Here is a 27,001-nt window from a genome sequence, read left to right as displayed (position 1 = left end):
TGGTAGTAGTAATTTTATTTGGCAAAAACCCTGTGTCAGGGTTGTCTTCATTAAGTCTGAGCAAAACTGGAAAGGAGGTCACAGGGAGTGAAACGGGTGTGGGAAAGGGGGGAGGGGGGGGGGCTATACCAGCTCGTGAATCCAAATATGCGACAAGGCTGAACTCCCTGTGCCAGCGCAGTCCCAACGCATTATTGGGAATCATCGCCCGCATTTTTTTTATTGTTGAGTGATTAATAATAAATTAGGAAGAGCAGCCAGGTACGCTTTATTTAAGCTAAGAAATCCTCGAAAAACTTTGGGGTTAACTCACGCGGGAGCATTCTCATAAACTGCCTAGCCTTCCTCGTTGAAGAATGTTCACCGAGCGTTCTTTTCAAGCGACCCGGCGGAGTTCACCGGATCTGTGCGGTTTAAAAGAGCCGAACACCGTTGCAAGTTTTGTTTTCGTCATTTGTAGTTACGAAGACCATGTCTGTCACAATTTAGTTTGCCTTCATTAAAAATATTATCGTGAAATAATTAAAAGGCTGTTAGAAAGGGTGCAGATAAAAGAAAATGAGATAGGCATCAGTGAATGGAATGAGATTTACAATGTGCGCCCTAAAAAATGGTAATTAGGTACCACGCATTGCAGGAGCGATTGTGTGCTTTACGCTGCCAATTTTTTTAAAGCCCGCTTACTAAACCTGTAACTGCACTGGTCTAAGTACAGTGCAATTCGCAGGTGGAGATGTTGCATAAATGTGAAATCAATAACTATAATTTCTCATTGTTACTCTTAAGTTGATAATACGAAAACTACCGATAACGACTCTTTCTCTTAAACTGAGTGTTATTATATGTAGTATATTCCTGTGTGGATCGCATTGTACTTTCGTGTTATGGCTTGTTATTAGAATTTTATCAATGCTGTGATTTACGTTTACAATGAATTTCTTTCAAGCATCTGAGCATGAGCGTCACCAAATTCGTCATTTTCATTCTTATTTTTTTTTTTTTTTTGCTCTTGGGTTTGACCTTGGTTTGCAGGCGTGACCCGTCACGTCGGCGAGGCCCTGCTGACGGAGCGTACTCCACAGCTGAGGGGCCGAGTTGTCGCCATCGGCATCGCTCCCTGGGGCATCATCGAGAACAGAAAAGACTTGATCGGAGCAAAGGTGAGCGGGCTCATTTATTCTCATTTTGCGCCTAGTGTGCTCTACTAGAGAGGTGCTCGCGGGTAGATCAGAGTTGGGGTGTTTTCTTTTTGTTCCGAATGGCGTCAACCAAGTGACCAAGTTAGGGTTAAAAAACAACAAAAAGCAGTAGCGGGACTTACGCACTCAGAAGGCAGGTTTGAACGGTACAGCATGGTAGGTATAGTGCATGCGGCATACCGTAAGATATGTTGTAAAAGTTCGTTAAAAGGAATTTGTTCATGGCAGTCTGTGGAATTGGGAAGACACGGGTAAGATGATCGTGTGTGGCCTCGACTTCGGGAGTAATTGGAATGCTTCCTGAACTATTTCTTATGTACGCTCTAAGAAAGGAGAATACACTTTCCATTTTGTTGCACGAATTGGTTTTGACATAAGTTTTCTTTACTTAACCACATTTTTTTGCACAAATATTTCGCGACAACAGACAAAAATATTGCTCTCAGGAAAAGCAAACATTAGCAGTATTTGGCTGAGCAGTGTGCAGGTGCATCTTTTGAGCACTTGCTTGCTTTAAAGGAGTCATATCCTGGGTCTATTATTGGCGCAGCTTTAAATTAATTTACCCTTACATTTTCTGTCCTTAACAAAGTAATACTAAGGCTGTGTTAAATACTAGACAACGCTTAAGAAGTTTCACTTCCTATACGGTCTCCAATACGTCAACAGCCGTAAAATTATCTGATGTCCTTAAGGCCAAATATCGTTCAATGGACAGCGTGGCCTGTGAACAAAATGCCTATCCCCAAAGTAAAGTCCCGAAAGTTTCGTCTGCTACGTGCGAGTTATATTTTAGGGAGGTGTAATGTTTTACGTTTAATTAGACACAACTAAGTTACTAGGCGAAGCTTGCCCTTTTTCTGCGATGCCTTGGCAAGAAGGCAGACGAATCACGACAGCAGTGCCGCAGAAAGGGTAAAACCGCACCCAACTGCGACAGAGTTTCTTTCGCAAGCACTGGGTTTAGTTAGGTAATTAGCACTACCCCGCAAAGCTATGCAAGGTCGCGTGCTACCCCAGAATTCGCAGACCTGCCTGCGCCTGCATCACTTAACTCGGCTATGAAATACGTGCTTTCGCATGAGCGCGCTTTCCCCAAACAGCCCCGGATGATTCATTGCCCCGTACTCCACCGCTGCGTTCCCTTTAGACTTGCTCTCTTATGCATAGCCTAAATCTGTCGCTGGTAGTGATATGTAGCTCGAAGCAGCCCTACGCTCTAATTACGTCTCGTCGCAACGGATCTGACAAACGTGCTTCCCTATAGTTACCCAACTTCTGCTTAAATTATTGGTTTTGCTTTCTTGTGTCTGTTTTTTCATGTAGCTTTTACAAACTGGCGTAATGACCCCCATAAGTTCGTCTTAATATGTATCTACTTGCCGCTGGCACCTTTCCCCCGAGGAGGGAAATTAAGGCTTGGTACTCTACCACAGCAAATCTAAGGTCGTAATCTTTGTAGCCTCTTTAGCCGCGTTAAGTGAGCCTCATGACTCATGCACCGCTGTATAGCCCCGCATATGCAAGCACGTGCCTTCTTTTTTCTGTCGAGGTAAATTGCTTTTGAGGATGGGGAGGCATACGGTTTTCTTTATTTTAACAGAGTGGCCGTCTTTCAATCAACAAGGCTTGTAGCATAGTACTCGGAGGTCATGTTAAATGTTGTAACGCGAAGATACCTCACACAGCCACTTCTCTTTACTGTGTTTTGTGAGGCAATGCAAATAATGCAGTGCAAGGATACGATTAATGTTTCGTACTTTCAGTTGATAGGCATATTCATGGGAGGAAGGACATATTAGTAGAAATTAAGAAGAAGAGGTGGACGTGGGCAGGGCATGTAATGCGAACGCAAGATAATCGTTGGTCATTAAGAGTAACAGAGTGGATCTCTAGAGAAGGCAAGCGTGGCAGGGGGCGGCAGAAAGTTAGATGGGCAGAAGAGATCAAGAAGTTTGCGGGGATAAATTAGTCGCAGTTAGCGCAGGACCGGGGTAATTGAAGAATAATGGGAGAGGCCTTTGCCGTGCAGTGGGCGTAGATAGGCTGGTGATGATGATGATGGTGATGATGATGGTGATGATGATGATTATGGTGGTGGTGATGGTGGTGGTGGTGGTGGTGGTGATGATGATGATGATGATGATGATGATGATGATGATGATGATGATGATGGTGGTGGTGGTGGTGGTGGTGGTGGTGGTGGTGGTGGTGGTGGTGGTGGTGACTTTCAGTTGAAAGGAATGACGGAAAAGAAAGAGGGGTGCAGGGGAAGAAAGAGGGAGGAAATGCTGGACATTCCTGAAGGCTCGGTTTGCTGAATTCTCAAGGAATAGACGAGTTCTTGGTATCTCTAGTTTCACCGGCACGAGTTCTTAATAGATGTCGGTAAGATGTGATTTTTCACTACAGGGATATGGAGTGAACTCCTCCCACTTGAACAAGACGTGCTAAGCTGCTTTAAAGCGAAGAAACTGCAGTTGGGATAATACTTGCGTGCCAATTTGTGGTTGATCGGGATGCGATTGTAGGGATCTGAACGTGAGATATTTGAAAGAGCCGGGGAGTGGCCAAACCACAGACCACGCTTGCAAGGCCCGGCAGAGTGTTGATGTCGTGATACCGACATCGGAGAGGGGGGGAGGGGTGTAGCAGTTGTGGGGTGTATCGTGTGCGATATATTTTGGGCGTGTAGGCTGAATTTGTAGGAACTCGTAACAGAGATTTCGCTTGAGAAAGGTGGTAGGTGTTCCAGGCTTGCATAAATGAAAAAGCTGGAGCTTTTTAAGTGCAGAGCACTTTAGGGGTTCGCCTTGTCGTTGTAGCTCGCTGTAACGGTCGATGTCAAACGACTACCGCAATCAGGCGGTGCCGCGAGATAACGGACCCAAGCAGAGCCCGGCGTTCCGTCGGAGGGCGTCCCGCAGTTGCTTCGAAAACCAAGCGGTTTAAATAATCATAACCGTTCGAAACTCGTGAAACGCTGGTGCTTGTCGTACATCTGACCATTTTTTTAGCGCAAAAATTCAACTGCAGGTACATTTGACGCAAAATATATGTAATGAACCGGCAGCACCCGAATTCGTTTAGTTCGGAACGCTCGTTGGGTTGGTTTTTGCGATAGTAAGCGAAAAAAAGTGGCACTGTAATGCTGGCACATGCGTGAGAAAAAGTAAGCCCCAAAAAACAGAACTCTCGCTGGCGCTGTTTCAGGCAGAGGGCGCGCAAGCACCATGGAGGCGGGAAATTTGAATTGCTTTGGGTAATATCAGTGAGTGGATAACGGTGCTACAGCCCAATATGGCGAATAACATTCTCTGCACTTCCGTCAGCTTTCACGTTGAGTGGAACGGCTTTAATTTTTCTTCAGGCGGACGCCCCGAGCCTACTCGTATCGGTGAAGGCGCATCGCTGTGGAGGGCGAGCGGAACTGCTTCTGCCAAACCCTCGTAACCAGTGAACGTTGCGAAGGAACACTCTCCTTTGCGGCGTCAAGGGCCGTTTGGATGCCTGGGGCATAAAGCTTGTGGCCAGGCACCCATACGGTGCGGATGCTTGTCTTGTTCCGTTTCAGGGGTTGAAATTGATAAAGTATTTCATGGGCGACAGGGTGGATCAAATTATGAGATTTTAATACTGCGAGTGTAATGCTGCTAGTGCTTCAAAGGAGTGCGTGAAAACGCGTATGAGGCACTAGAAATGGGCCAGAATCGAAGGTGATGAATACCACTGCATGGTTGATGGTGTGTAACTCTGCGTGGAGGCGTGACATTGGACAGTCAAGTGCAGTAAAGCACTCTGAGAGCGCAAAAGCCTCAAGGCATGTCCAAACAAGGTCCGCTCCTAGAAGGTTAAGCCTTGCGTTTGTGAAGATGTCGATTTGACGCTCAATGTTAGCGATACATTTTGGACGTCGGGTTTACCTTTGTAGGCGTGGTGTATTAGTAGTCTTTATCGCATTCTGTTCAGCGCCAGGTTACTATGGGATTGGGTAGTCGCGACGCCCAGCGGGTGTTCTGGAGTCCTACGGGGCTACGATGTGCGTGAAAGTCGTCTGAAATCTGTCTTGGCTTTGACTTTCAGTAGGCCGACATGATGCGAGGAAGGAGTACAGCCTCTTTCAGTTTCAAGTTGGGCGTATTTTTATGCAAGCTTCTGGCTGTCCGGAGGGTCGAGCGATACAACAGCTGGATGGCTTGTGTATTCGTGTTTTGAGCCATCACGCCACACACAAGTGAGGTTACACACTGTAACGGTCCTATCGAGAGGTACCATGGCTTTTTGAGATGCCGCACCGTTTTTTATTAGATGCCGTGGATGGAATACAGCATGCCATTCTATTCCTGTTTAAATTTTTTGACCCAAAAGCCAGGACTATCTTTGTTACGATTGGCAGGATCAGGGCAGTAGTGGCTTCAGTTGGAGCAACGTCGCGGTTGCCAATGGACACTTTAAGTCCGCGGGTGTGGGCGCGGGAGGGGGGACAGGTTGAATGACCTTCAGTCATGTCGTACACTCATATACTCCCAGAACCTTGGTTCTCGGTTTTCGTAGATGCGTGGCCCAGTCCTGCTAAGGCCTTTGATACCGTTTCCCGTAACCTACTAACCCATAAACTTAGTTCTCTTAACATAGACAAGCTAGCACTAGGCTTGATTAAAAACTTCTTGGCTAATAGAATCGAATACATAATTGCTAACAACTCGTCCTCTGCACTCCTTCCTGTAACCTCAGGTGCGTCGCAAAATGAAAGAACAGGTTATCACCCAACCGTCATACATTTCATTTCGCCTTGACCACTGTTTCAAAGTTGGTGTGCCGTCTTTTCGTACTAAGCTTTGTAGCAATTCATTCGTCCCAAGCACAAGCAAAGAATGGAACCACCTTCCCGCCACCGTCGCCGCCATTCTGGATACCGACGCCTTCAAAGCCATCATTCATGAAACGCCGTGTTCTTTGTACCTTGAGTATTTTTTTGTGTGTGTTTATTCACCCACTCTTTTCTGTAATGCCTTCGGGCCTTGAAAGTATGGTAAATAAATAAATAAATAAATAAATAAATAAATAAATAAATAAATAAATAAATAAATAAATAAATAAATAAATAAATAAAAAAATAAATAAAAAAATAAATAAATAAATAAATAAATAAATAAATAAATAAATAAATAAATAAATAAAAGGGTCATCCGTGTGATTTTGAGGCTAATAACCACGGCTTGTATATATACGATCTGGTCCTCTAAGTAACTGATCGTACCGTGATCGTACGCATATTTGGGAAGAGGGCGGATGAGGCGGCTTCAAGTTGGCGGGATAGCAGCCGAGGTAGGAAGTTGTGGGTTCAGGGTGTGTTTATGAGTGCGTACAGGCTGACTTTGTAGAAGGGCCATGATCCAGCTTGTAAAATGAAGGTAAAAATTGTGTGCATGGCTTGGAAATTCCTGTGTATTTTCCTGTCATTTTCGATTACTTATGGGACTTCCGAAATGAGCTTTGAACAGACCCATTCCTTAATGACATTTATGGATCAGCTCTTACTGCTGTATACAGGAACAAGTGCCCCTTTATTTGCCAGGAAGTTTACGTGATAGCAAACTTTCTCTTCGAGGAGTCTTACTTGGTTCAACGTAGTACTAGTTGGAAGCTGGGGAAAATTCGAGGAAAAAGGAGTACCGTGCATGTACCTACCTAGGATTGAACATAATAAAAAATGCGCTCACCTATCTCGACTGAAGCCAGGTGCCCGCGCTCGAAGCTGCAACCACGCTACTGAAAAAGAAGGCGCCATTCAGCAAATATTGTGTTCCCGTTACTTCTTATAGGGCATAACTAGTCGTAAAGCAAGAAAACACAAGCCACACGTTAAAAACAAACGTAATAAAATAAGAAAGAAACAAAGAAACCAGAAATATCAAATATAAAAACGGAAGCAAGGCGCACTGACGGAAGTCTCTCCCTGCATAAAATGTTTTTATGCGCCGCAGAAAGACCATAAATCCGAGGGGTAACGATGTCAGATGGTGTACAGGCATGATCGTTCAAGCAGTAGGCCGGTTTGGTAAAGGCAAACATGACTTTTTTTTAGGGTACAGAGCATTGTCTGAAGTATCTAAAATTGTTCAAAAAAATTTAAGGGCGTTATGTGCCTTATTTCAACCAATGACGGCGTCTTCAGCTGTTGCTTAAGGCGTGCGAGCTTAGGGGCGTGAGGGTAGAGGCTGGCGTGCTATATACAATGCCGCCTTATAAGTGCCGCGTGTACTTGCTGTTTTGTTACGTTTTTAACCTTTTGCTTCTCCTTGATGCTTTTTTTTTCAGTTTTCTGCCATTGATATTTATATATTTCCAGTCCGTCTCTAGGATGTCCCTTTATCTTTTCGTGAAAAATAAAAAATGATAAGAAATAAAATAAGTATTCCCACGGTAATATGTTTATTCTTAAACTATGTAGAATTTTATGAACCAAAAGGAGTACCAATAGCGACAAGTGCACAGAATGCGGTTCAAAGAACGTGCATCGCGGCCGGCGTTGCCAAATTAAACTTGGCAATTTCAAAAGAATGCGGCTTAAAAGGAAAATTAAATGCACAAAAAGCTTTTTTTATAGGTGTTTTTACGCTTGTTTCGCATTTTGGGCATGGCTTAAACCTGCTGTACAAATTGGTACAGAAAGGTTTTCGCTTCAACCCTTCTACGATGGCGAGGTTAACGCCATACGTATCCGAGTGACGATACTGATGCCTTTAGTGAGTGAATAAACTTTATTGTGACGAGTTTTAAGCGCTGATGGTTGGGTGCCCGCCCGTGGGGGCTTCCTCTAGTCCTAGAAGCACTGGTCCGCGATGACTGGCCACGCCCTCTTCACCAGGCTGCGCTGGTTTAAGAGGTCTGTGCTGGCCAGCTTGCCCGCCAACTGCTCGTACATTGGGTGAGGATTGAGGGTAAGGGATGAGGCTTTCTGACACTCCCATACCATTTAGTACAGGGTACCAAGTCTGGGACAGAACTTACAGGTACCGTAGGATAGCGTAGTGTACATCGCATGCAGGAGATTGCCGTGGGGATAGGAGTTCGTCTGGAGCTGGCAAAAGGCGGTCGCCTCGGCTTTGGTTATATGGGGGTGGGGTGACGGGAACTGCCGTCATTCGTGACAGTGCTGGGCTAGGATTGCCGGGCTTGATGAAAGAGGGATGGACTTGGCAGGGCGTAGGAACTGCGTGTCGTTGCCCTTTTAAGAAACGGCCCGGTGGACGCCTTCAGAAATAAAATTTATTTGAAGTAGACAATGGCAAGTTTTGCCGCTCCCATATGGTCTGTAGCATCACAAGAAACTGTTTCAAGGTTTATTTCAGAACTTAAGCATACGTAGTACCTTAACTGTGTCGAGAAATTTGGCTGTTTAGGTAGTCTCTTTCCTATGTTAGCCCTCCGATGAAAGCAATTTTACAGTTCGGAATCCGGCACTCGGCTATGAATGGGTGTAGAATAGTAATGTGAGACTCTTACTCAGGTGATAACCTAGTCATAAGCAACTTTAACCTGAGAAGTACCCGCCTTTGTCTGCGTTAAAGTTACATTTCTTTATGTTTGTGTAATTTCAGCCGAATGTAAGTGGTGTTGCATTAAAGTACGACCGTTCGACTGATTAGACGAGGAAGTGGGCTGTTGATCTGATTGATTGATTGTAGGGTTTAACGCGCCGACGCAACGCAGGCGATGAGGCGCGCCGTAGTGGAGGGCTCCGGATTAATTTTGACCACCTGGGGATCTTTAACGTGCGCCGAAATCTCGAACACACGGGCGTTTTTGCTTTTCGCCTCCATCAGAAAAGCGGCCGCCACGGCCGGGAATCGAACCCGCGACCTCGTGCTCAGCAGCGCAACGCCTTAGCCACTGAGCCACCGCGGCGGGTGGGCTGTTGATCTGCCGAGTGAGTGAAGATGCAGCACAGATGGCAAGGAGAGAAGGAAAACCTCTATCGAGTCGTCGTTCTATGCTTTGCACTGTTGGCCATGTGATGGCCGGGGCAGGAGTAGAAAAACGGCGCCGGCAGAAAAATTATCTCAACGAGCCAAGCACTCGTACAGTGTTCCTGTGTCGTCTGGTAATTGCCACGAAAAAAACACGAAGACATCCGGAAAGCTGAGGCAGCGTCTAGGAGCCAGCGGCACAGAAGTAATAAAAAATGACTTACAGTGTGTTCATACGCATATTCTGAGTTAGCTGTGGTCGCGATATTCTAAAGAAGTATTTTAGGATATGGGGCATCACCCGTTTTCGCCATTGCATCCCTCTCGCGTGGTAGCACGACGAGCCGCGATTTTTCGCAAAACTTGTTCAGAACGTTTACTGCGCTTTTAGATGCAGAGCATCTTATAGCGGCGGCCTGTCACTCGTCGTCGGTGCGCGCCGTCCGTCCGCACCCGCCAGCTGTGCGATAACGCGCGCTCGTACCCTCCTCTCCCCTCCTCCTCTCCACGCCGTCTGTGCGCTGTCGCGCTCCTCCCTCCGCGGCTCCACCCCCACCAGCTGTGATAAGCGCGCATGCGCGCGCCCTCTCATCCTCCTCTCCACTCCAGCTGCTAGCGCGCGCTCGCACCTCCTCTCCCCTCCTCCTCTTCGCGTCGTCTTCGGGTTGGCGCGCTTCTCCCTCCGGGTGCGCGCTCTCTTAGTCGCTCTCTTAGGCGCTCTCTTAGGCGCACTCTTAGTCTCATACATTCAAAGTACTCAAGCAATGTGTGATGATGATGGTAATCATTCGCAATTTAATACGGAATAACAACGTAACAACACCAAACAACGTAATACCGTAATTGACAACGCAATTAACGCCGGTATAGCAACAAAGATGCTCCGCATCCTCACGATCCCCCTCGGGGAGGTGCGGGTAATTTTTACTTCCGTTCTTTTGGGTTCCTCCACGCCGTTGTTCAAGGGACACGCAAAAAAAAAAAAAAGAAAACAAGGACTGCAAACATGCACTAAAACTGCCCAGCCACAGTTCATTCTGTGTCTTCTTTGCTTTGCGGAAGATGCTCGTGTCGAGCGCTTGCCTGTTTCAACGTGCGATATACCGATAGACAGCTGGCGTCCAATAACGTGGACAGCTCCCGCTGTCGCGCCAGCCCTTCAGTCCACGGCAAATCCTGATTGCTCTCTCCCCCCCCCCCCCCATTCACGTTGTTGACGCAGTGTGCACGATGGTTAACTAATTCGGCGCCGCGACCGAGTGTCTCTCAATAATTCAGCCCTGCACATCGGCGCGGCCTGTCGGTGCTCATAACGGCACTTGATTACGCGCTGTCGCGTCGCTCTTACCGCAAACACGCCGAGTGACACGCGTACCGAGCTGAGAACGAACTACGCTCGTTGAGGCTAAAAAAATAACGTCGCATCAACGGAATGCCATTATCAAAACCGGACTTCGAATTTCGGTACACCCGTGTGTAGATATTTGCAGCGATGTAGCGAAGATTTTGGACAGTAGCGTCATTGATTGTAAGAACTAAACTCCCCGCAGTGCCGTGCAGGCTAGAACAGATTATGCTCCCCTACCCAAGAGGTCGTGGAATCGCTTACGAACCAAAACGACTGTCTGGGCTCCCAAAGGGGTCGAAATACGAACACGCTCAAATGTTAGGGATTTCGGCGCACGCTAATCACCTTGATGTTTTGGGACAAGTACTTTTCATGCAACATGTGACACTTCCGATCATTTACCTCAAATATCCCGGGTGTATTTTTTATATTTCGTCGTTGAATACACAAGAAGGATAATCCTTCAAAGAAGATATAACGTCAGACAAAGAGGCACAATCTCTTTAATATTGTTTAAAGGAGTACTGACACAAAATATTCGTGTTCTGTTTCTTTCACTGCTATGGGTGCATAACAGCCCAGTAATCATAAAGTGGAACATTAGATGCTCTACCTCAGCGTAAATAAGTCAGAAAACTTGATTGGGAGAAGTAAGATACAGGAAATGGAGACCCTGAAGGTAATTTGAGATTTACGTTCGATATTGTCTTGCTAGGGGAGCTCGAAAAACACCTGCAAGGAATACTTCAGAAACTGTACCCAGAAAGCTCCGTCCCAGGGTTGACCATAAATTGGAATAAGTCGATCTGCCGCGTTGGCTCAGTGGCTAAAACGTTGCGCTGCTGAGCACGAGGACGCGGGTTCGATTCCCGGCCGCGGCGGCCGCTTTTCTGATGGAGGGGAAAAGCAAAAATGCCAGTGTGCACGAGATTTTGGCGCACATTCAAGATCCCTAGGTGGTCGAAATTAATCCGGAACACTTCACTACGGCGCGCCTCATCGCCTGCGTTGCGTTGGCGCGTTAAACACTACAATAAATCTATCAAATCAAATGTGAATAAGTCGGATGTTTCAGTCGGATGAATAAGTCGGATGTAGTTCAGCTTAACTAAAATTTAGCCGAATTACCAATCGATACCACTATCAATAAAATTTGTGCGAACGACGAAGTCGGCATTAGATTTTAAATAAAAGCTTGTCTGGGCTGTGGCATCAGGCAATTGCGAACACGGCGTTCTGCATTGCGTAGTGCCGCGAGCGGATCCAATTTCTAAGTCAAATTGTACGAATATTTGTGTCATTCACCGAATTTTCTTACTTTGTGGCACGTGTTCGCCAGTTCAGTGTATCGTGGTTAAGCACGGGATTACCCCCCCCCCCCCCCCCCCCGGGTGAGAATCGAACCCACGACCATATTAGAAAAGTCGTTGTTTCGGTTCCCGATCAGGAAGTATGTTTTCTTCATTTTTTTCCCTTTCATGTAAAAAAAAATAAACGCACTTCAATAAATAAAAACTCCTTGCACCATGCCCTTCTTGTTGGCGTCCTTGACTGCTGGCTTTTATTCCTGTGTTAATGTAACAAGCATTCGAATCTAATCAATATACTGGCCGGAACTATACCCAAATCGGAACTGTTATTCTCTGCGCGCTGAAGGCGAACCGGAACTGGAACAAAAAGTAAATAACGGTTACCGGTTCACAACGAAACAGCACTGAGCTCCCTACTCCCGTATTTCGAGGCTCAATACTATCTCTCCAGATCAGGGATTTCTGCTACTGAACTATGCGCGCAGTGCCAGGTAGCCGGATCATTGCCGCTGCTTCTGGGTAGTTTTAGACTGTAATTTTTTAAGAGTCAATTTACACTTTGGGGCTAAAGCTTTATGAGGCGGTTATTCTGTTTTTTGGCGCCGCAAAAAGGGAGATTTTTTTTTCAATTTTATGGTTTGATCCGGGTTCGTCGCGCGCTTGCCGTCCACGCTGAGGAATTCTGTCTTATTAGGAGATAATTGCAGATTGAATGTAGCGAGGGTGCGCTCCAAGCTGAACACAGCAGCTTGAAGCTCAATTTGCATACCTTCCTTGGAGTCATAGTCGGCAGCTTCTGTCCACACGACGATATCATCTGCATACATGGCGAACCGTGCAGCAGAGTCTGTTTCGAGTGTGCGAGCAACGCGGTTCATAGCCAGGTTGAATAGTAGAGGTCCAAGAATCGAGCCTTGAGGAACGCCTCTGTCAAGGTAGTAGGTTGTGGGCGTTGCGTCCCGCGGGTTGAGACGAATGGGTCGGTGCTCTAGAAAGCAACGAACCTATTTCTGCGCCTTTTTACTGGGGAAGGCAGCGGCCAATTCTCGGAGTATGCCCTCTTGGCTGACGTTGTCGAAAGCCTTGTGAATATCGAGAGCGACGATGTAGTCAGGAGTACTCTTGCGGGATGTCCGGTTCACTACTCGACGGAGAAGCCAAAGATAGTCGTGCGTTCCCAACCATCGAACTTCAAGTGGCCAACAAGGTTATTACCTCTAAAAATGGCATTATTAAGCTCCTGGGGTTGCAGATAAGCAGCTGTAATAGTCCTGCTGCGTGGATTCGCCATTTAAGAACAACTTGGCGCTCCGCATTACACTTAATAACTCGTATCTCTGGAAAATATGGCGGATCACGTCAGAATGCATGTCTCATGCTTGCTCGTGCCGTTGCGCACGGACGACTGACGTACGGGTTCCCCGTTTATGATTTGCGTCCCCGCCATTTAAACGAGCTGAACATCCTCAACAGACATCTAATCCGTACCATCTCGGGGCTTCCACTCCATACCAAAACAGACGTACTGTCGGAAGCAGTTTCGCTTCCCCCCATCGCTAACCTGGTAGAGGAGACGACACTCCGCTTTCAGAAGCACCTTGAACACGTGCCTCAAGGACAATCTATTTTGAAGTGGGACACATTAAACAGTACTTTTAATGCTGACACTTTTCCACCTGCTATTCCACCCTGGGAGCGACCCGCCCTGGGCCACCTCAGGCGCCGACCCATTTCTCGCCGTAACCGCGCCGTACGGGAACAATATGTCCGCACTCTCGCCAACGACAAAGCTCCCGATGAAATAGACATTTTTACCGACGCATCCATCAACGGAACAACAGCAGCGGTGGCCTGGACCTGCCCTGACATCCCCCAGCTTAATGGCTCTCGCAATATAACAAACACATACGGTCTCACTGATGAAGCCGAACTTTTCGGAATCCTCGGCGCCATTCAGGCCATACAAAGTGCGACCTCATTTATCACCACCAACAAGTTCCGTGTCATCACTGACTCCCATGTCGCTCTACGGGAACTGAACAGGTCCTTCTCGCCCAATTCTACGGCCACCAACATTCTTTACAAAATTCGTGACCTCACTCACGAAGGGTTCAAGATACGCCTGGTCTGGACTCCTGCTCACACATATGGAGCGGACGGAAACCATTCGGCGCATAATGCTGCCCGGGAGTGTTTACGCAATCCTCCCATGGTTCCCGTGTCCATCCAAGGAAGACCTGAGCCCCAACAGGCATGCGAAATGGACTGGCAGCAAAAATACCGTCGAATTAAGAACCTCAGCCGGCAACGGCTTGCCGACGCCTCACCACCTGGTTTTCTTGCTCCTCTGCAGTCCCTGCCAAGAACAGGAGAAATTTTCGCTAATAAAGTCTACGCTGACTCGGCCTACACTCCGGACGTCATCTCCAAATGGACAACGCATAGGCACCTTGCTAGTCCTCGGTGCCCCTACTGTGGCAGCAACAATACACCGAATCTTTTCCACCTCATCTGGGCTTGTTCAGCTTACTCGACTGACCGCGACCAGTTCCTTACGACGCACGTACGCCCGACGACTTCTGAAGAACATGTCCAACACGTCAGAAACAACCCCCAAATTTTACAGAAGATTACAGAATTCGGTCTCAAAACAGGTCTCTATAAAGTAGTATGATGGCGGATCGTTCACCCTGTCTCTAGATGTACCCCCAAACACACCCCTTGTGGCTCCTGAACGGCTCCTTTTGGATACCCCAATCATGGTCGTAGTAGAGTGCCCTCGTCACAACTTCACCTGTGCATATCGTGCTAAGTGAACACTCACAGTGCAGTGCAGACTTTATATGAACAATCTTCCCCTCCCCTTTTCCCCGTGCCCCACACCAGGGCCTATTGGCCTCCTCCTGTAATAAAGTCATCCATTCCATTCCATTTCAATTTTATGCAAGTTTCTCTTTCTGCGCCAGGCTACTCAAATTGTCAAGCAAGCCATAATTACTGGGTAATTCGTGTTTCAACACAGTCCAGGTTTATATCTCACCACAATTGTAGTTTCTGGAAAGCAAATAAATTGTACCTATTAGCTCTATCCCGAGCACAGTCGGCGCTTTAGTCATGGCCAATCTCTTCTCCTGGGTGCGTGTCCCATTCATCTAGGGCATCGTCATCATCACATCCTAGCTGGTGACAGCATTCCGCCGGGGGCGACCTCAGTCCTTTTTCTCCCGCCCGACGCGAAGCTCAACTCCTTGTGGTAAGAGGCTGCCAGCTTCCGTTTATGTGTGTTTGTCTCCTCGAACACAGAATAGCTGTATCGAGAAAAAACCGCCCATACGACTGCAAAATCAACGACAGAAAAGAGACTGTCCTGGACGAGCTCACAGGCTCCGCCAACAGGAATCCCGCTCATGCCTCTTTGTTGTTCGACGAGTTCCTCGCTCACGTCGCGAAAACCGGCTATACAGTGTTTTCATGGGAAGAGCTGAGGCAACCTCTGAGTCGAAGACTGGAACTTGTGATGGACGAATTTCACGAGGCGGTGCCATCGGATGACCTACCAGCCGTCCCCAACGTGGAAGATATAAAATCCGAAGACATGAAAGATGATCTTCGAGGTCATCAACAGCTTCGACGGTGCGCCGTTCACCATCTAGCGGCTATGTGAGCTGGTGGTCGATTCCTGGAAGCATACAACCGCGCTGACATGTTCGTGCGTGTCGTAGAGAAGAACATCCTGGTTGTGAGCGCCATTGAGCCAAAGTCCCTTGCGCAGCAAGCCAGTGCATCAGTCAAGGATGTTGGAGATGGCGCCGTCAACGGCTGTTTCACCCACACCACGGCAGAATCGCATGGCCGGGTGGACGGCGGATACCGGATACCACGTGATTGCGCTTGACGACCAGTTGTGAGGTGTATCTACCTTTTAACTCTCCATCAACCTTACAACTGGTCGTATCTACCTTACAACTACCCTACAAAGGGATGATGATGACAAAATAAAACTTTGTTGAGTTCGAAAGAACTAGTCATTTTAAACTCACTCAGCTTCATCCAATCCATGAGATACGTTTTTATCTGAGAAAACTCAAGAAATATAAAAACGTTTCCTATTTTAAGCTACAGGGGCCTGATACGTGAAGGTGTGACGTAATACGGGCCAGCACTAAAACAGTAATGATTGTGTCAAGTGCACGTTGGTATTCAAGGGATACGACCGAGCGGTACTAGGCGCTCCAGTACGATCCCCCATTCATGTTTCCTGGGTATTGCTTAGGTCGGACAAAGGAGATGCTATAACGTCATTGAGATTGCGCTGGAAAGAAAGCTGCTGTGCAGTCTCCACTGCTTTGCATGCTTTTCTTACAATCTCGTTTATTCGCCTGAGGTTTGCATTAAAATTTGTATCATTTTTATCGAGGCAAAGCAGTCTTACTAAAGAAAAAAATTCGTACTGTGTCTTCATAGCCCTTTAAACGCAGCTGTTAGACTCGAGATTCAGCTTGGCTTAATTGTGCACTTCCCCTTGAACCACGCGCAAGCCTTCTTGTTACCTTTTCAAAAGTATATCCCCTATTTTTATTTTTTTTTAATAAACTTCTTTTCTATTAAGCTTTGCGCCGTTTCATTGTTTTTTTTTTTTTTTTTTTTGAGTCTACAACTCTTTCATTTCAGTCGATGGCACTTACAGTAGCCGACCGATTTTCCGGACGTGGAGCCGATTGAAAAATAGTCCCATAAAAGAGCAGTTTGAAAAATCCGGAAGTCGCGAAAAGGAACTTTATTTCATTTAAATAGGACTGAAGAAGTCGCGAATGGCTCAGTACAAGTCTGCTGATGATGTTGCTTATAAGTGAGCGTCCCCTGGTGCCTAGAAAAAGTGGTGTGTAAAAAAAACTGGCCACGCATGCCCCGTTTCCGGCCTTCGAGATAGCTTCCGCCGCAGACTTCTTGATTGTAGGGTTTTAACGCGCCGTAGTGGAGGGCTCCGGATTAATTTTGACCACCTGGGGATCTTTAGCGTGCGCCGAAATATCGTACACACGGGCGTTTTTGCTTTCCGCCTCCATCAGAAAAGCGGCCGCCGCGGCCGGGAATCGAACCCGCGACCTCGCGCTCAACACGCAACGCCTTAGCCACTGAGACACCGCGACGGGTAATGCAAAATTCTTGCCTCTGAGTTCAAAGTTTGTTGCCCCGGCGGTAGTCAAACCAATCCTCGTCCTATCCGATGCCAGCCAGGTGGCTTAGAATTCAAAATAGCGTCGTCCTGGAGTCGCACCGTGGCTCTGTTGCGGAAAATTTAGTTGAAAAATTCGAACTTTTGGCTTTATTTTGTCCAACATACCCGTCGCTCATATAAATTGCTCCTATGGGACAACTGGCGGTTCCTCGGGAAAGGCCCGAATATCCAGCAAGTCCGAATTTTCGGAGTCTGCAAAAACGGACGGCTACTAGTATATAACGAGCAGGAATCAAGTAATTTGAACACCACGTTGCTCTTATTTTTTCTCCCTCCAACCAGAGGCCCCTACTACGGATAGTTAGAGCACCCCCAAATATTCCCAGACTGGATCCGTTGCAAAGACGTTGCCGGGATATCTTACCTAATTCTCGGGTAAAAAAGCTTGGTTTATAAGTCGGCTACCTTGGCTGTTAAGCAGATGCAAAAAACTACGTTTCCTCTTCGTACGTTCCTCTTCATAACTCCTCTTTGCGTAATTTTTCTTCACTCGCGTCTTTCTTATCTAAAAATAAAGACAAACCAGTACCTTAGCCTTATTACCGGGTCGATTTCACTCCCATACTTTTTTTTTTTTTTGCAATTATGCTTATAGTAGCGCTGATCACTGAGCTCTTTTTACGAAGCATCTGAGGGTTATCGTGAGCGCTGAAAATTCCCTTTTTGCGGTTATTATTCTTTTTGGTACAGAAAAATTCCTTGCGTGAGTATAAATTCACTTCACCGTGATTTTATGGCTCAACTTCATGAAGAATAGTGCGACTCATGGGCACATCAATAATCTCAGTAATGTACAGCGATGATGTAGGAGTGAATAGTGCCGAAAATAGAGTTGGGCTCTGCCGAAAAAAAGTGTTTATGCCGTGACACATGCTTTACAAACGACGACGAGAATTGCAGCACACCAACTTCGTTCACAAAGACCTCTTACAGTGAAGCTACCTATGACCTTCTCGATTCCTTCCTTTCCTGGATTGTCAGCAGAAGGTGCTTTGCGACGAAGCGGGCTTTGTCTCGAATGCTCTCTGTTTAGCGATCTACTGCAAATATCCTGCTAAAAAGTATGGTGTGATTTGCCGCAGAGACGATTCAACGATTGCGCCAAGTTTCGTGTCCATGTCATAATTACTTAGTTCACCGTGGAGCATCTCTCGACACGTGGACTTCTACGACAGGTGTACGGCTACAGAAAACGGCTCCTGTTTTATCGAAACTGGAGCCGTTTAAGTTCAGATTCGGGGGGCGCTGCCTAGAACTCCTGTTTTATCGAAGCTATTTCCGAAAAACATTGCATAGCCTTGGAAAGCTCAACCGGCTGTATAACCGTGGGAAGTTTCATCTCACCAGGGATTACAGGAAGCGATCAGTCGGAGTTATATTTGAAACAGTTAAAATGAAGACAACGCTACTGCTCCTCAGCAATTCCGGTCACGTCACAATGCCGCCATAGAACGGAGCCCTGTGATACTCTTCTAGATAAAGCTGTAGGCCAACCTTGCTTCATAAAGCTAATCATAAAAGGAATGCGCAAACCTAAAGCGATCGTGGTTGGTTTCTCGCACGTTGGGAATGCACCCCGTGAATATGCTTCTAAATAAAATATCGTCAATTCAAAAAAGCATAGACGTATGTTTTGTAAGATAATTTTCATTTGTATGTTAACTGCATCGCAGTCCAATCAAGTCAGCAGGGTTCATCATCTTGTTTAACTACCATTGAGCAGCCTGGTCTGGTCTCCACCACTGGGGAACAGGCTACAGCGTCACATTGCACGCACATCATGCACAAAATCGCTTCAGTTCTAGTGATTAAGGGCGCACAACCATTACAGGGCTTTGCCAGGTCAAATTGTAAAAAATTCGCGCTTCAATATCAGATCGTTTGCAAATAAGTAGACAGAAAGAAAACGACTACACTTAAAATTTCCCTATAAACGTTTCTTTCTTCGTCTGATCAATGAAAGCGTTCACTCCCGTTTTGTAGAGGAGTATTTTCTATAAACGCCCTTATTATTCAATCCTCAACTAAATGCACTCTCGCGCCACCCTTGTGTAAACTCTCCGTTAGCTCCGGTACCACGCGACATACCTGAATTGGTACAGGAGGCGAATAGTTTTCTGGCTGCCAAGGTCCAAGAAACCATGCAGGCTTCGGCGGAGCTTTCATATTTTTATACCACATCGTAACTGATGACGCCTTATAGCCTTTATACTGGATTTTACCTCAGTATAATTTGTGACTCATTTATTAGTTCGAGCCAGTGCTTTCCCCTGAATTTTCTATTGCTTTCGCATTTCTTTCAGGGGAGGAAGACAACAAAACTACCGGACGAATTATCAGAGAGCAAACCTCTAAAATGTTTTTGTATAAACCACCGTTATAAGATAAATGCACGCCGACTTTAAATAGGTGTCAGGAGTGTTTTAACGAATCGTCTATAACGGGAAACGAAATTGTGGTGCATCTCTTGCACACATAGATTTCTCTACGTACCATTATCTCAAATAATGCAATTAAGCTTGTTTGAACAGCGCAGTGAAGAAGAAAAAAAAAACACAGACCACGAAGGACGGACGCTGGCCCGTCCTGTGGGGTTTCCCTTTTCAGAATGGTCCTTACGTCGCTGTTTAATTGTGTTTCGCTGCTCTAATAACCAACCCGCCCACCCCAATTCGCTGACAAGTAATGCTTAGTCCTGCTCTCCTGCTGGGACTTAATACTTCATTGCTAACATTCTCTAAACTTTTTTTTGTTTTCTAGTATTTGCACCCTGGAAACTGCGCGCAAAAATCCGCACATTTTCTATCCCGTCTTCTCTGCGGTACCTGTCTGCATTAAGAATACTTCCGACACAGCCGCTCTACATATACTTGTGGAAAATTACAAACGCCAGCAAGTTCCCCGGAAACGCAGAGTAGAAGGATTTCTAAAAAGATCTTAATCTTGTCGTGTAACTTTTTTTCTTACAAGAACACATATGATTGAATATCACGGAAAAGATGCGATGATCCACTCAACGCTCAGAAACTTTGATTGCAGGGCTACTTGAAGACGCGATGATACGCACCACATTGCACCGCACTCATATATCTGTTTAACTCAAGCAGCAACAACCATTCCCGTATTGTATCACTGGCTCACTGGCGTTCAGATGGTGAAATAGGGCCTCCCAGATTATCAGGCCCTGGTTCACCACCAACTGTCAGAGAAAAAAATCGTGTTTTGGTTTTTACCACGTATTTCCGTGACGCTTTCTGTCCGAGGAGAGACGGAGAATTATACCTGGACTAAACGAGAAAGTCAAGGGGGAGCGGGAAGTGTAGGGGTTTAGTGGTAAGAAGTAACAGTAACATGGGTCTCCTATTCTCCTTAAAAGTTCTGTTTGTATAGAAATATGGCAATACGAAATTTTACATTTCATGGCACACCGCCGATATACAAACATAGATTCGTGTACACAACACATAATAATATAGTATAGAATTACGTGAAAAAATTTTGACACCGGTTTTATGACTTTATGGCGGCCAAAATACCGAAACATAATCCGTACGAATTCCATATATACGGAGTATACGGTAACACATGCGGAAATTAAATGGTGCCGTATTCCGCGCTCAATTTAGACAGAAACATGAAAATTGTGTCAAATCTTTTCATTCTGACAAACAATTTGTTGTTTTGTTTTTGGTAAGATTATCTGCATTAGTTTCGCCTTGGTGCGTGATACTGCGTATGAATTCCGTATTATTGTGATTCCGTATATTCGGCGCGGTTCACTAGGGTTGTATGATCAATTCCATACAATACATATTTTGTTATGAATGCCGCTGCTAAAAAAAAGTTAGGGGGGGGCGCATTTCTCAATCAAACATGACCTGGCGCTTCTCAAAACTCCGGCGGCTTTTTTTTTTTGTTTTATTAACTAAGTCTTTATTTTTAAGTTCCAAATGCCGCTCTTCTTTTGTCTCCTTGCGTGACAGCGGGTGGTGCAGTACTACAGCATATCGTCGCCAAAGAGTCGCTTCGCTGTGCTCAACCAGCACCACTCATACTTCGTGCTGGCCGACAACGGCACCACGGGAAAGTACGGCGCAGAGATCGGCCTCCGCAAGCGCCTCGAGAAGCACATATCGAGGCAGAAGTTCTACCACCGTGAGTACGCCGACAAGTCTTCTCACTATGCTACGTTCCACTACACGAAAGTTTCAGCGTCGATTTCGCAAAGTTCGATTTATTTATGAGGGCGCTACACGTAAGGTAGATTGAATCCACCGAGCTGTTGTTACTCCATTGGGCAGTTCAGCTCACGTGGCCTTTCACCATCGCATCTTCAGGAAATTTCGAGCTTTAGTTTCCTGTAAGACTCCAGATAAGAACCACCACCGAGATTTCCTTGCAGCGATTTCCATTTCTGCCTCACATGTGACACGCTGGTTGGCGATGTCTGTTGATAACGTCGCAGTAATAAATTCTAATTCTTACCTACTTACTCGTTGCAGAAAAACTACTTTGTTCGGGAAGGATTCAATGGGCTACAGGGGTTCTGAATATGCAAATATCTCTTGCGGTTCACTTTTGTTTGTGGTTACTAGAGCGAACGTAATTTTGCTGGCTTTTTTTGTGCGTTGTTTTCCGCGTTCTCACGCCCACAATATACTCCCTGGGAGCTTCCCTCTATCTCGCGTAGTATTTGTTTCGTTTCCATACCATTGCACATCACTGTTTTATTATATTTTATGCTTATGACAATTTCCCATGCAAAAATGGTAAGCGTACAAACGAACAATTACTTTCTTCCGTTCATGAGTAGTACGGTGGTACAAATATAATTAAATTACTAGTCCTTTGAGCAATCTGCTTCATCAAATAGCTGAGCTAAAAAATCTCCCACCTCCCCTCGCGGGAACCCCTGTGTAGATGCGACGCATAGGGGGTTCACGTTGCAGCGTTGGACAGCGGAGGAACGGCGCTGGAACGATGGAGCGGAGCGGCACAGGCACCGCGTTTTATAGCGCGCATAACGGTGAGGGGACGCGCCGGCGCCAGTGCGTCTGCCGCGGCTATGACGCAACACAATCCAACACAATCCACTTTAATCCAATCCAATCCAAATCCAATCCAATCCAAGCCAAGCCAAGCCAAGTTAAGCAAAGCCAATCCAAACCAATCCATTCGAATCCAATCCAATGCCCCTCGCGAGAAAGTGTTCGCTATCGGAGAGGAGAGGGGGTGAGCGGAGGAGAGCGCAGCTCACGCGGCTAGGAGAATGGGGGAGGGGCGGACGCCGACAACAACGCCGACGCCGGATGCAGGGACAAGGCGAGTGAATGAGATGCAATCGCATCTAATACATTTGATTGATTGTAGGGTTTAACGCGCCGACGCAGCGCAGGCGATGAGGCGCGCCGTAGTGGAGGGCTCCGGATTAATTTTGACCACCTGGGGATCTTTAACGTGCGCCGAAATCTCGTACACAGGGGTGTTTTTGCTTTTCGCCTCCATCAGAAAAGCGGCCGCCGCGGCCGGGAATCGAACCCGCGACCTCGTGCTCAGCAGCGCAACGCCTTAGCCACTGAGCCACCGCGGCGGGTGGCATCTAATACATTGAGCGAATACGTAAGCATTGAATCAACGAAGGATTTTGCGGGCACTTAAAGGCTTTAAGAGTACGCTCACTTAATTTTTAAACAGAAGTGTGCTTGGAAAGAAGTTGAGAAAGCAACAGATTTAATTTATGTTAACTGGAAAGTTGTTACATGAGAACGTCTTTTGTGGTAGAGAGAAGAGTGAAACAAACTTTAATTAAAATCCCACAAGCACACATTCGCAAAAGCACATGAACACTTAAGGACACAGGAACACACCCACAATACACAGGCAATGGACAAGGAGTATCAACGTGCGCACAATTCGGTCCCTATCGTCCTAAGGTTCAACAGACAATTAAGTCTTTGCAACCTGATGCCATGTTCCGAGGCATATGTTTGAAGCCTGCGTAAGCACGCAAACGCAACACCATTTTAATTGAAAACAACGTCATATGGCGGAAAAGCAGTGCTAAACAGGGATCAAGAAAAGAATACACAGACACGAGCACTGTCGCAGAAACAACTATACCAATGATGCAACTAGCCCAACGATGAAGAACCAACTAGCGCAAGTTAATACCTTAGTGAGATTGAGAACAACGTGGTAGTAAATTTAACATGCGCTCTGCACGGACTGAGTAGCCGTTGTCTTTGCGAACACTGCAAGTCCGACAGAGAAAGGAGGAAATTCAGCGCGTCTTGCTTAGGTATACGTTTGGGAAGCGACGTAAAGCCATGTGCGGGGTAATATTGACTTCTCATCGCGCTTACATAGGCCATGTGACAACCGACGGATGCCCGCTGGGGCGATTGTGGGTAGCAGTTGATAGCTTTTTTTTTGTTTTGCAGCATCTGGCCGCATAATCAATTACGAATCCCTATGTAAGTCAACGTCGACATTTCCTACTTTCACGTCTTATTGAGCCGAGAACCAGGTTTCTTTTAGCACTAAAGTAAAAATTAAGTCACTGTAGAAAAGTGAAACAATTTTGTGATCCAATACTTCACCAAGCGCCTTTCTCCGCCAAACAATGTTAAAGCTGACCTATTTTGCATATTGCACCCCCTGACCTGAGCTTAAATTATATTAGTTCTCTGAATGGGTTGATTCCTCGTAAATGCGCCGCTTTATTGCATGCCCAGTCGCAATACCACATATTTTGAAGCTAGCAAGGCGTTTTTATAATGAAAATTGCTCGTAAACCTGTTCTAGATAAAAATACAAGCAAAAAATTCAAATATTTGTTTAAGTTTGGGCATTATTTGTCTCCCGCCCTCATTTCTCAATTCCTTCCAGCCAGCTGCACTTTTGTTAAAAATATAAACCCTTTTATTAGCGGCATCCGCGTGTATGGTACCATAAAAATGTGTATTTGCAATTCATCTCACACGTGTTGCGTAGCAACTTCTGTGTTGCGGCTGATGAAGAGAATTTCTTGTTTATTTGTGTTAGACGTAATAAACGCAATAATGCGGACTCCCAAGATATTTTAGCATTATGAAAAAAAAAAATTAACCCCATTTGTTTCCTCTTCTAGGGCCCGATTGCTGAGTGTCGAGTAATTTTCTTTGGTTTTTATTGTAACCTTATTAAGAGCTCTCGCGCCCTCTTTCCCTTCGCGATAATCCTGAATGATTCAAAATAAATCACCGTGTGCCAGCCAGCCAAAAAGCACACATTGGGTTTCTACATCGCAGCACCTTGTAATTCAACAAGCAAAAAACAACACATTGTCTGTAGCGGTTCGTAAACCAATATTTCTAGTTAAAAGCGCTGCATGACAATCAGTAAATAATTATAAGAAGCTCCTAGCCCCTAACGAAACAAACATGTAGCCACCGAAACATTTCCAAAATAATTTTATTTTTTCATGGTCAGCGAGCCTTTATAGATACCGAGAACGTAGACAAGGAATTAGGGAACTTAAAGCAGTTTTTCAAATGCCAGACATTGATTGAACGCACGCACACGCACGCACGTACAAACGCACACGTTCGTCCGCACGTACAAACGCACACGCGCGCCCGCCCGCACGCACGCACGCCCGCCCGCCCGCCCGCCCGCACGCACGCACGCACACGCACACGCACATGCACACACACACGCGCGCGCGCGCTCGCTTCTGAACACAGAATACAGGTGGCGTACTGGGAGGCGGTGTCCTTATTTACACCACCAATGGTGTCTTAGAAATTAAATGACACAAAAAATCTAGTGCAAGCACGCCTTTGCTTCTTTTTATATTTGACCAACATAAAAGCCATTCACCGAGACCGGAAATCAAATTTCGAACAGCTTACTCAGCCGTATAACAACTTAACCTGTAAGCCCTACCAACAGGTCAGTTTGGGGTCACCAAACGCTGATGTCAGAGGAAGAATCGGGTAACTGCCCTTTACGGCATTGAGGTTTCAATATTTTTAAGCAGCAAAATTTGACACCAGTTTTATCATTGCTTTGATCATGTCAAGCGTGTCTGTAATGCTGCAGTAAACGGGTTTACGTGTGACGAAAGCCATGCCACTTACACAACTAATAAGGAGGCCTGGTGTCGGTCGATCGCTCCCCGGCCCTACCTCACATAAAAGGCAGACTCCGCACTTTCAACGCGCACTTCTCCGTGCCGACCACTGCTTTTGCATTTAAAGCGGGACGCTCTCGTATGATGTAAGACAAGGTAACGATATTGCTGGTCGTGTGACTTAATGTAACTTTGAGCTTATCTCACTCCGAATTAAGGCGAGCAACACTCGATACATACTAACACATTTGGTGCCATAAATGTGCATGAAGAAGCTGGCATAAATGCCACAGCAAAGCCACGTGAATTACACTACAATTGATTTGATCCCGGACAATGCTATCTTGCGCACGCCGTGTTGGCGTAGGCGAGAAAACTACGACTTTGCATCGCTACCTTTGCCAAGAAGTAAGCTGAACTGGACGGAATAAAAACCCCAGGGCTGCGCCATCACCATCCGCAGCTGCATCGACATCCCCAAGTAAACTTGACAAAACGTACGCCAGAACGCGGAAGAAAATATAAAACTACCCGACAAGGATGGGGAGGTGGTGTGGAAACTATACGCCAGTACCAATCACTGGACAGTTCAATGATTTATTCTCAAATTCTCAAATAAGGAGAATGTGATTATTAATGTGAATGTGATTATCACCTTATTCTCAAATAAGGAGAATGTGATAGCAAAGAAGCCATAAAAGACTTTTTGCTGCGCCTTCATGAAACGGGTATACACCTCCCCTCGTCTACAAAAAATAAATAAACGGCCCAAAGTTCCCTCTTTGTCATGCCTTGGGTGTTCTAGAAAGATTCTCCTGGAAATCACCATCGCGGTCTGGTCGATCGCACCTCTTTCGAACGTATGATTAGCCAGGGTGAGAACACGTCAGGACGCTGAGGATTATCACGCAGGCCAGAAGATATCGAGAGAAAGTATTTATTTTCTTTCGTGTCATGCTGATCCAAAAGAAATAAAAAACATCCCAGTCTAACAAATATTCATAAATAAGGAGGACCTCGGGACATTTCCTATCCGCAGACGCGCTTGCGAGGCTCCTCGAAATCCAAAGTGCTGTAGAGCAGTACCTTTGACAGCAAAGGAGACTCAGAAAATTGGGGTTATCTATTGGCGCATAATCTTTGGGGCAGCGAGTCGTTTCAACGGTGCTGTCAGCAACGGCGGTCACCATCAAGCTAAAAAGAGGACCTAAAGCCGCTTCGTATGGAGTCAGACTGCGGCTATGTGCATTGATAAAGTGAAGCAGGGTCAACCTCTGAATGCGTCGAGAGCTAGCAACATTGCAAGGAGGGAAAGGAAGAAGAAAGCAGGAAAAAAGAGCATGACAAGAAGCAACTACCCAGAACATTTTTTTTTCTCATTTTCGGTGCACAGCACAGACAGTGAGTCATTATATTTTGCTTTGTACTTTTCCAAGGTTTCCATCAGAAACGGCTTTATAGACAGGTGTTGCCCAGTAAACGGCCATCGCTTCGCTTGCTTTCGAGCTACAGATGGAATATTAGTTTTCACTGCTGTGAAGCAAGGATTTAAAAATCTGTTCAACCGAGCCGAAAACAAGGATGTCATTTACGGGTATACGACACCCTACCACCCATTATCCCCGTTGTAACCACTTCGTTTTTACAGCGAAGCTGTTATCCTCTGGGTGGTCGGAAACATTAGTGTCGTAAACAAACAACTCAGGCAGGACCCAGCAGGTCGCGCCCACGACGCCGTGTGCATGCATCAGACCAATCAGGCGTGCAGCATAGAGTTCAGTATTCGTGTAAAGAAAAAAAACTCTCGCAGTCTCATATT

General features: G+C 46.1%; 1 protein-coding gene across 1 annotated transcript in view; it reads left to right on the top strand.

The window, feature by feature from the left end:
* The window catches only part of Trpm (transient receptor potential cation channel, subfamily M), a 266,832-nt gene that overhangs the window by 211,383 nt on the left and 28,448 nt on the right, over nucleotides 1-27,001 (top strand). Inside the window, exons 5-6 of the mRNA XM_077700146.1 lie at nucleotides 1,033-1,160; nucleotides 21,053-21,224. Coding sequence (XP_077556272.1) covers nucleotides 1,033-1,160; nucleotides 21,053-21,224 — 300 coding nt within the window. The remainder of the gene's footprint in view (nucleotides 1-1,032; nucleotides 1,161-21,052; nucleotides 21,225-27,001) is intronic.

This window comes from Haemaphysalis longicornis, unplaced genomic scaffold, assembly GCF_048455015.1.
Source record: "Haemaphysalis longicornis isolate Haplotype H1 unplaced genomic scaffold, Haemaphysalis longicornis Haplotype H1 scaffold_2, whole genome shotgun sequence".
Taxonomy (NCBI): Eukaryota; Metazoa; Arthropoda; class Arachnida; order Ixodida; family Ixodidae; genus Haemaphysalis; species Haemaphysalis longicornis.
Note: the sequence above shows the minus strand (reverse complement) of the source record. Positions and strands in the feature narration are given on the sequence as shown.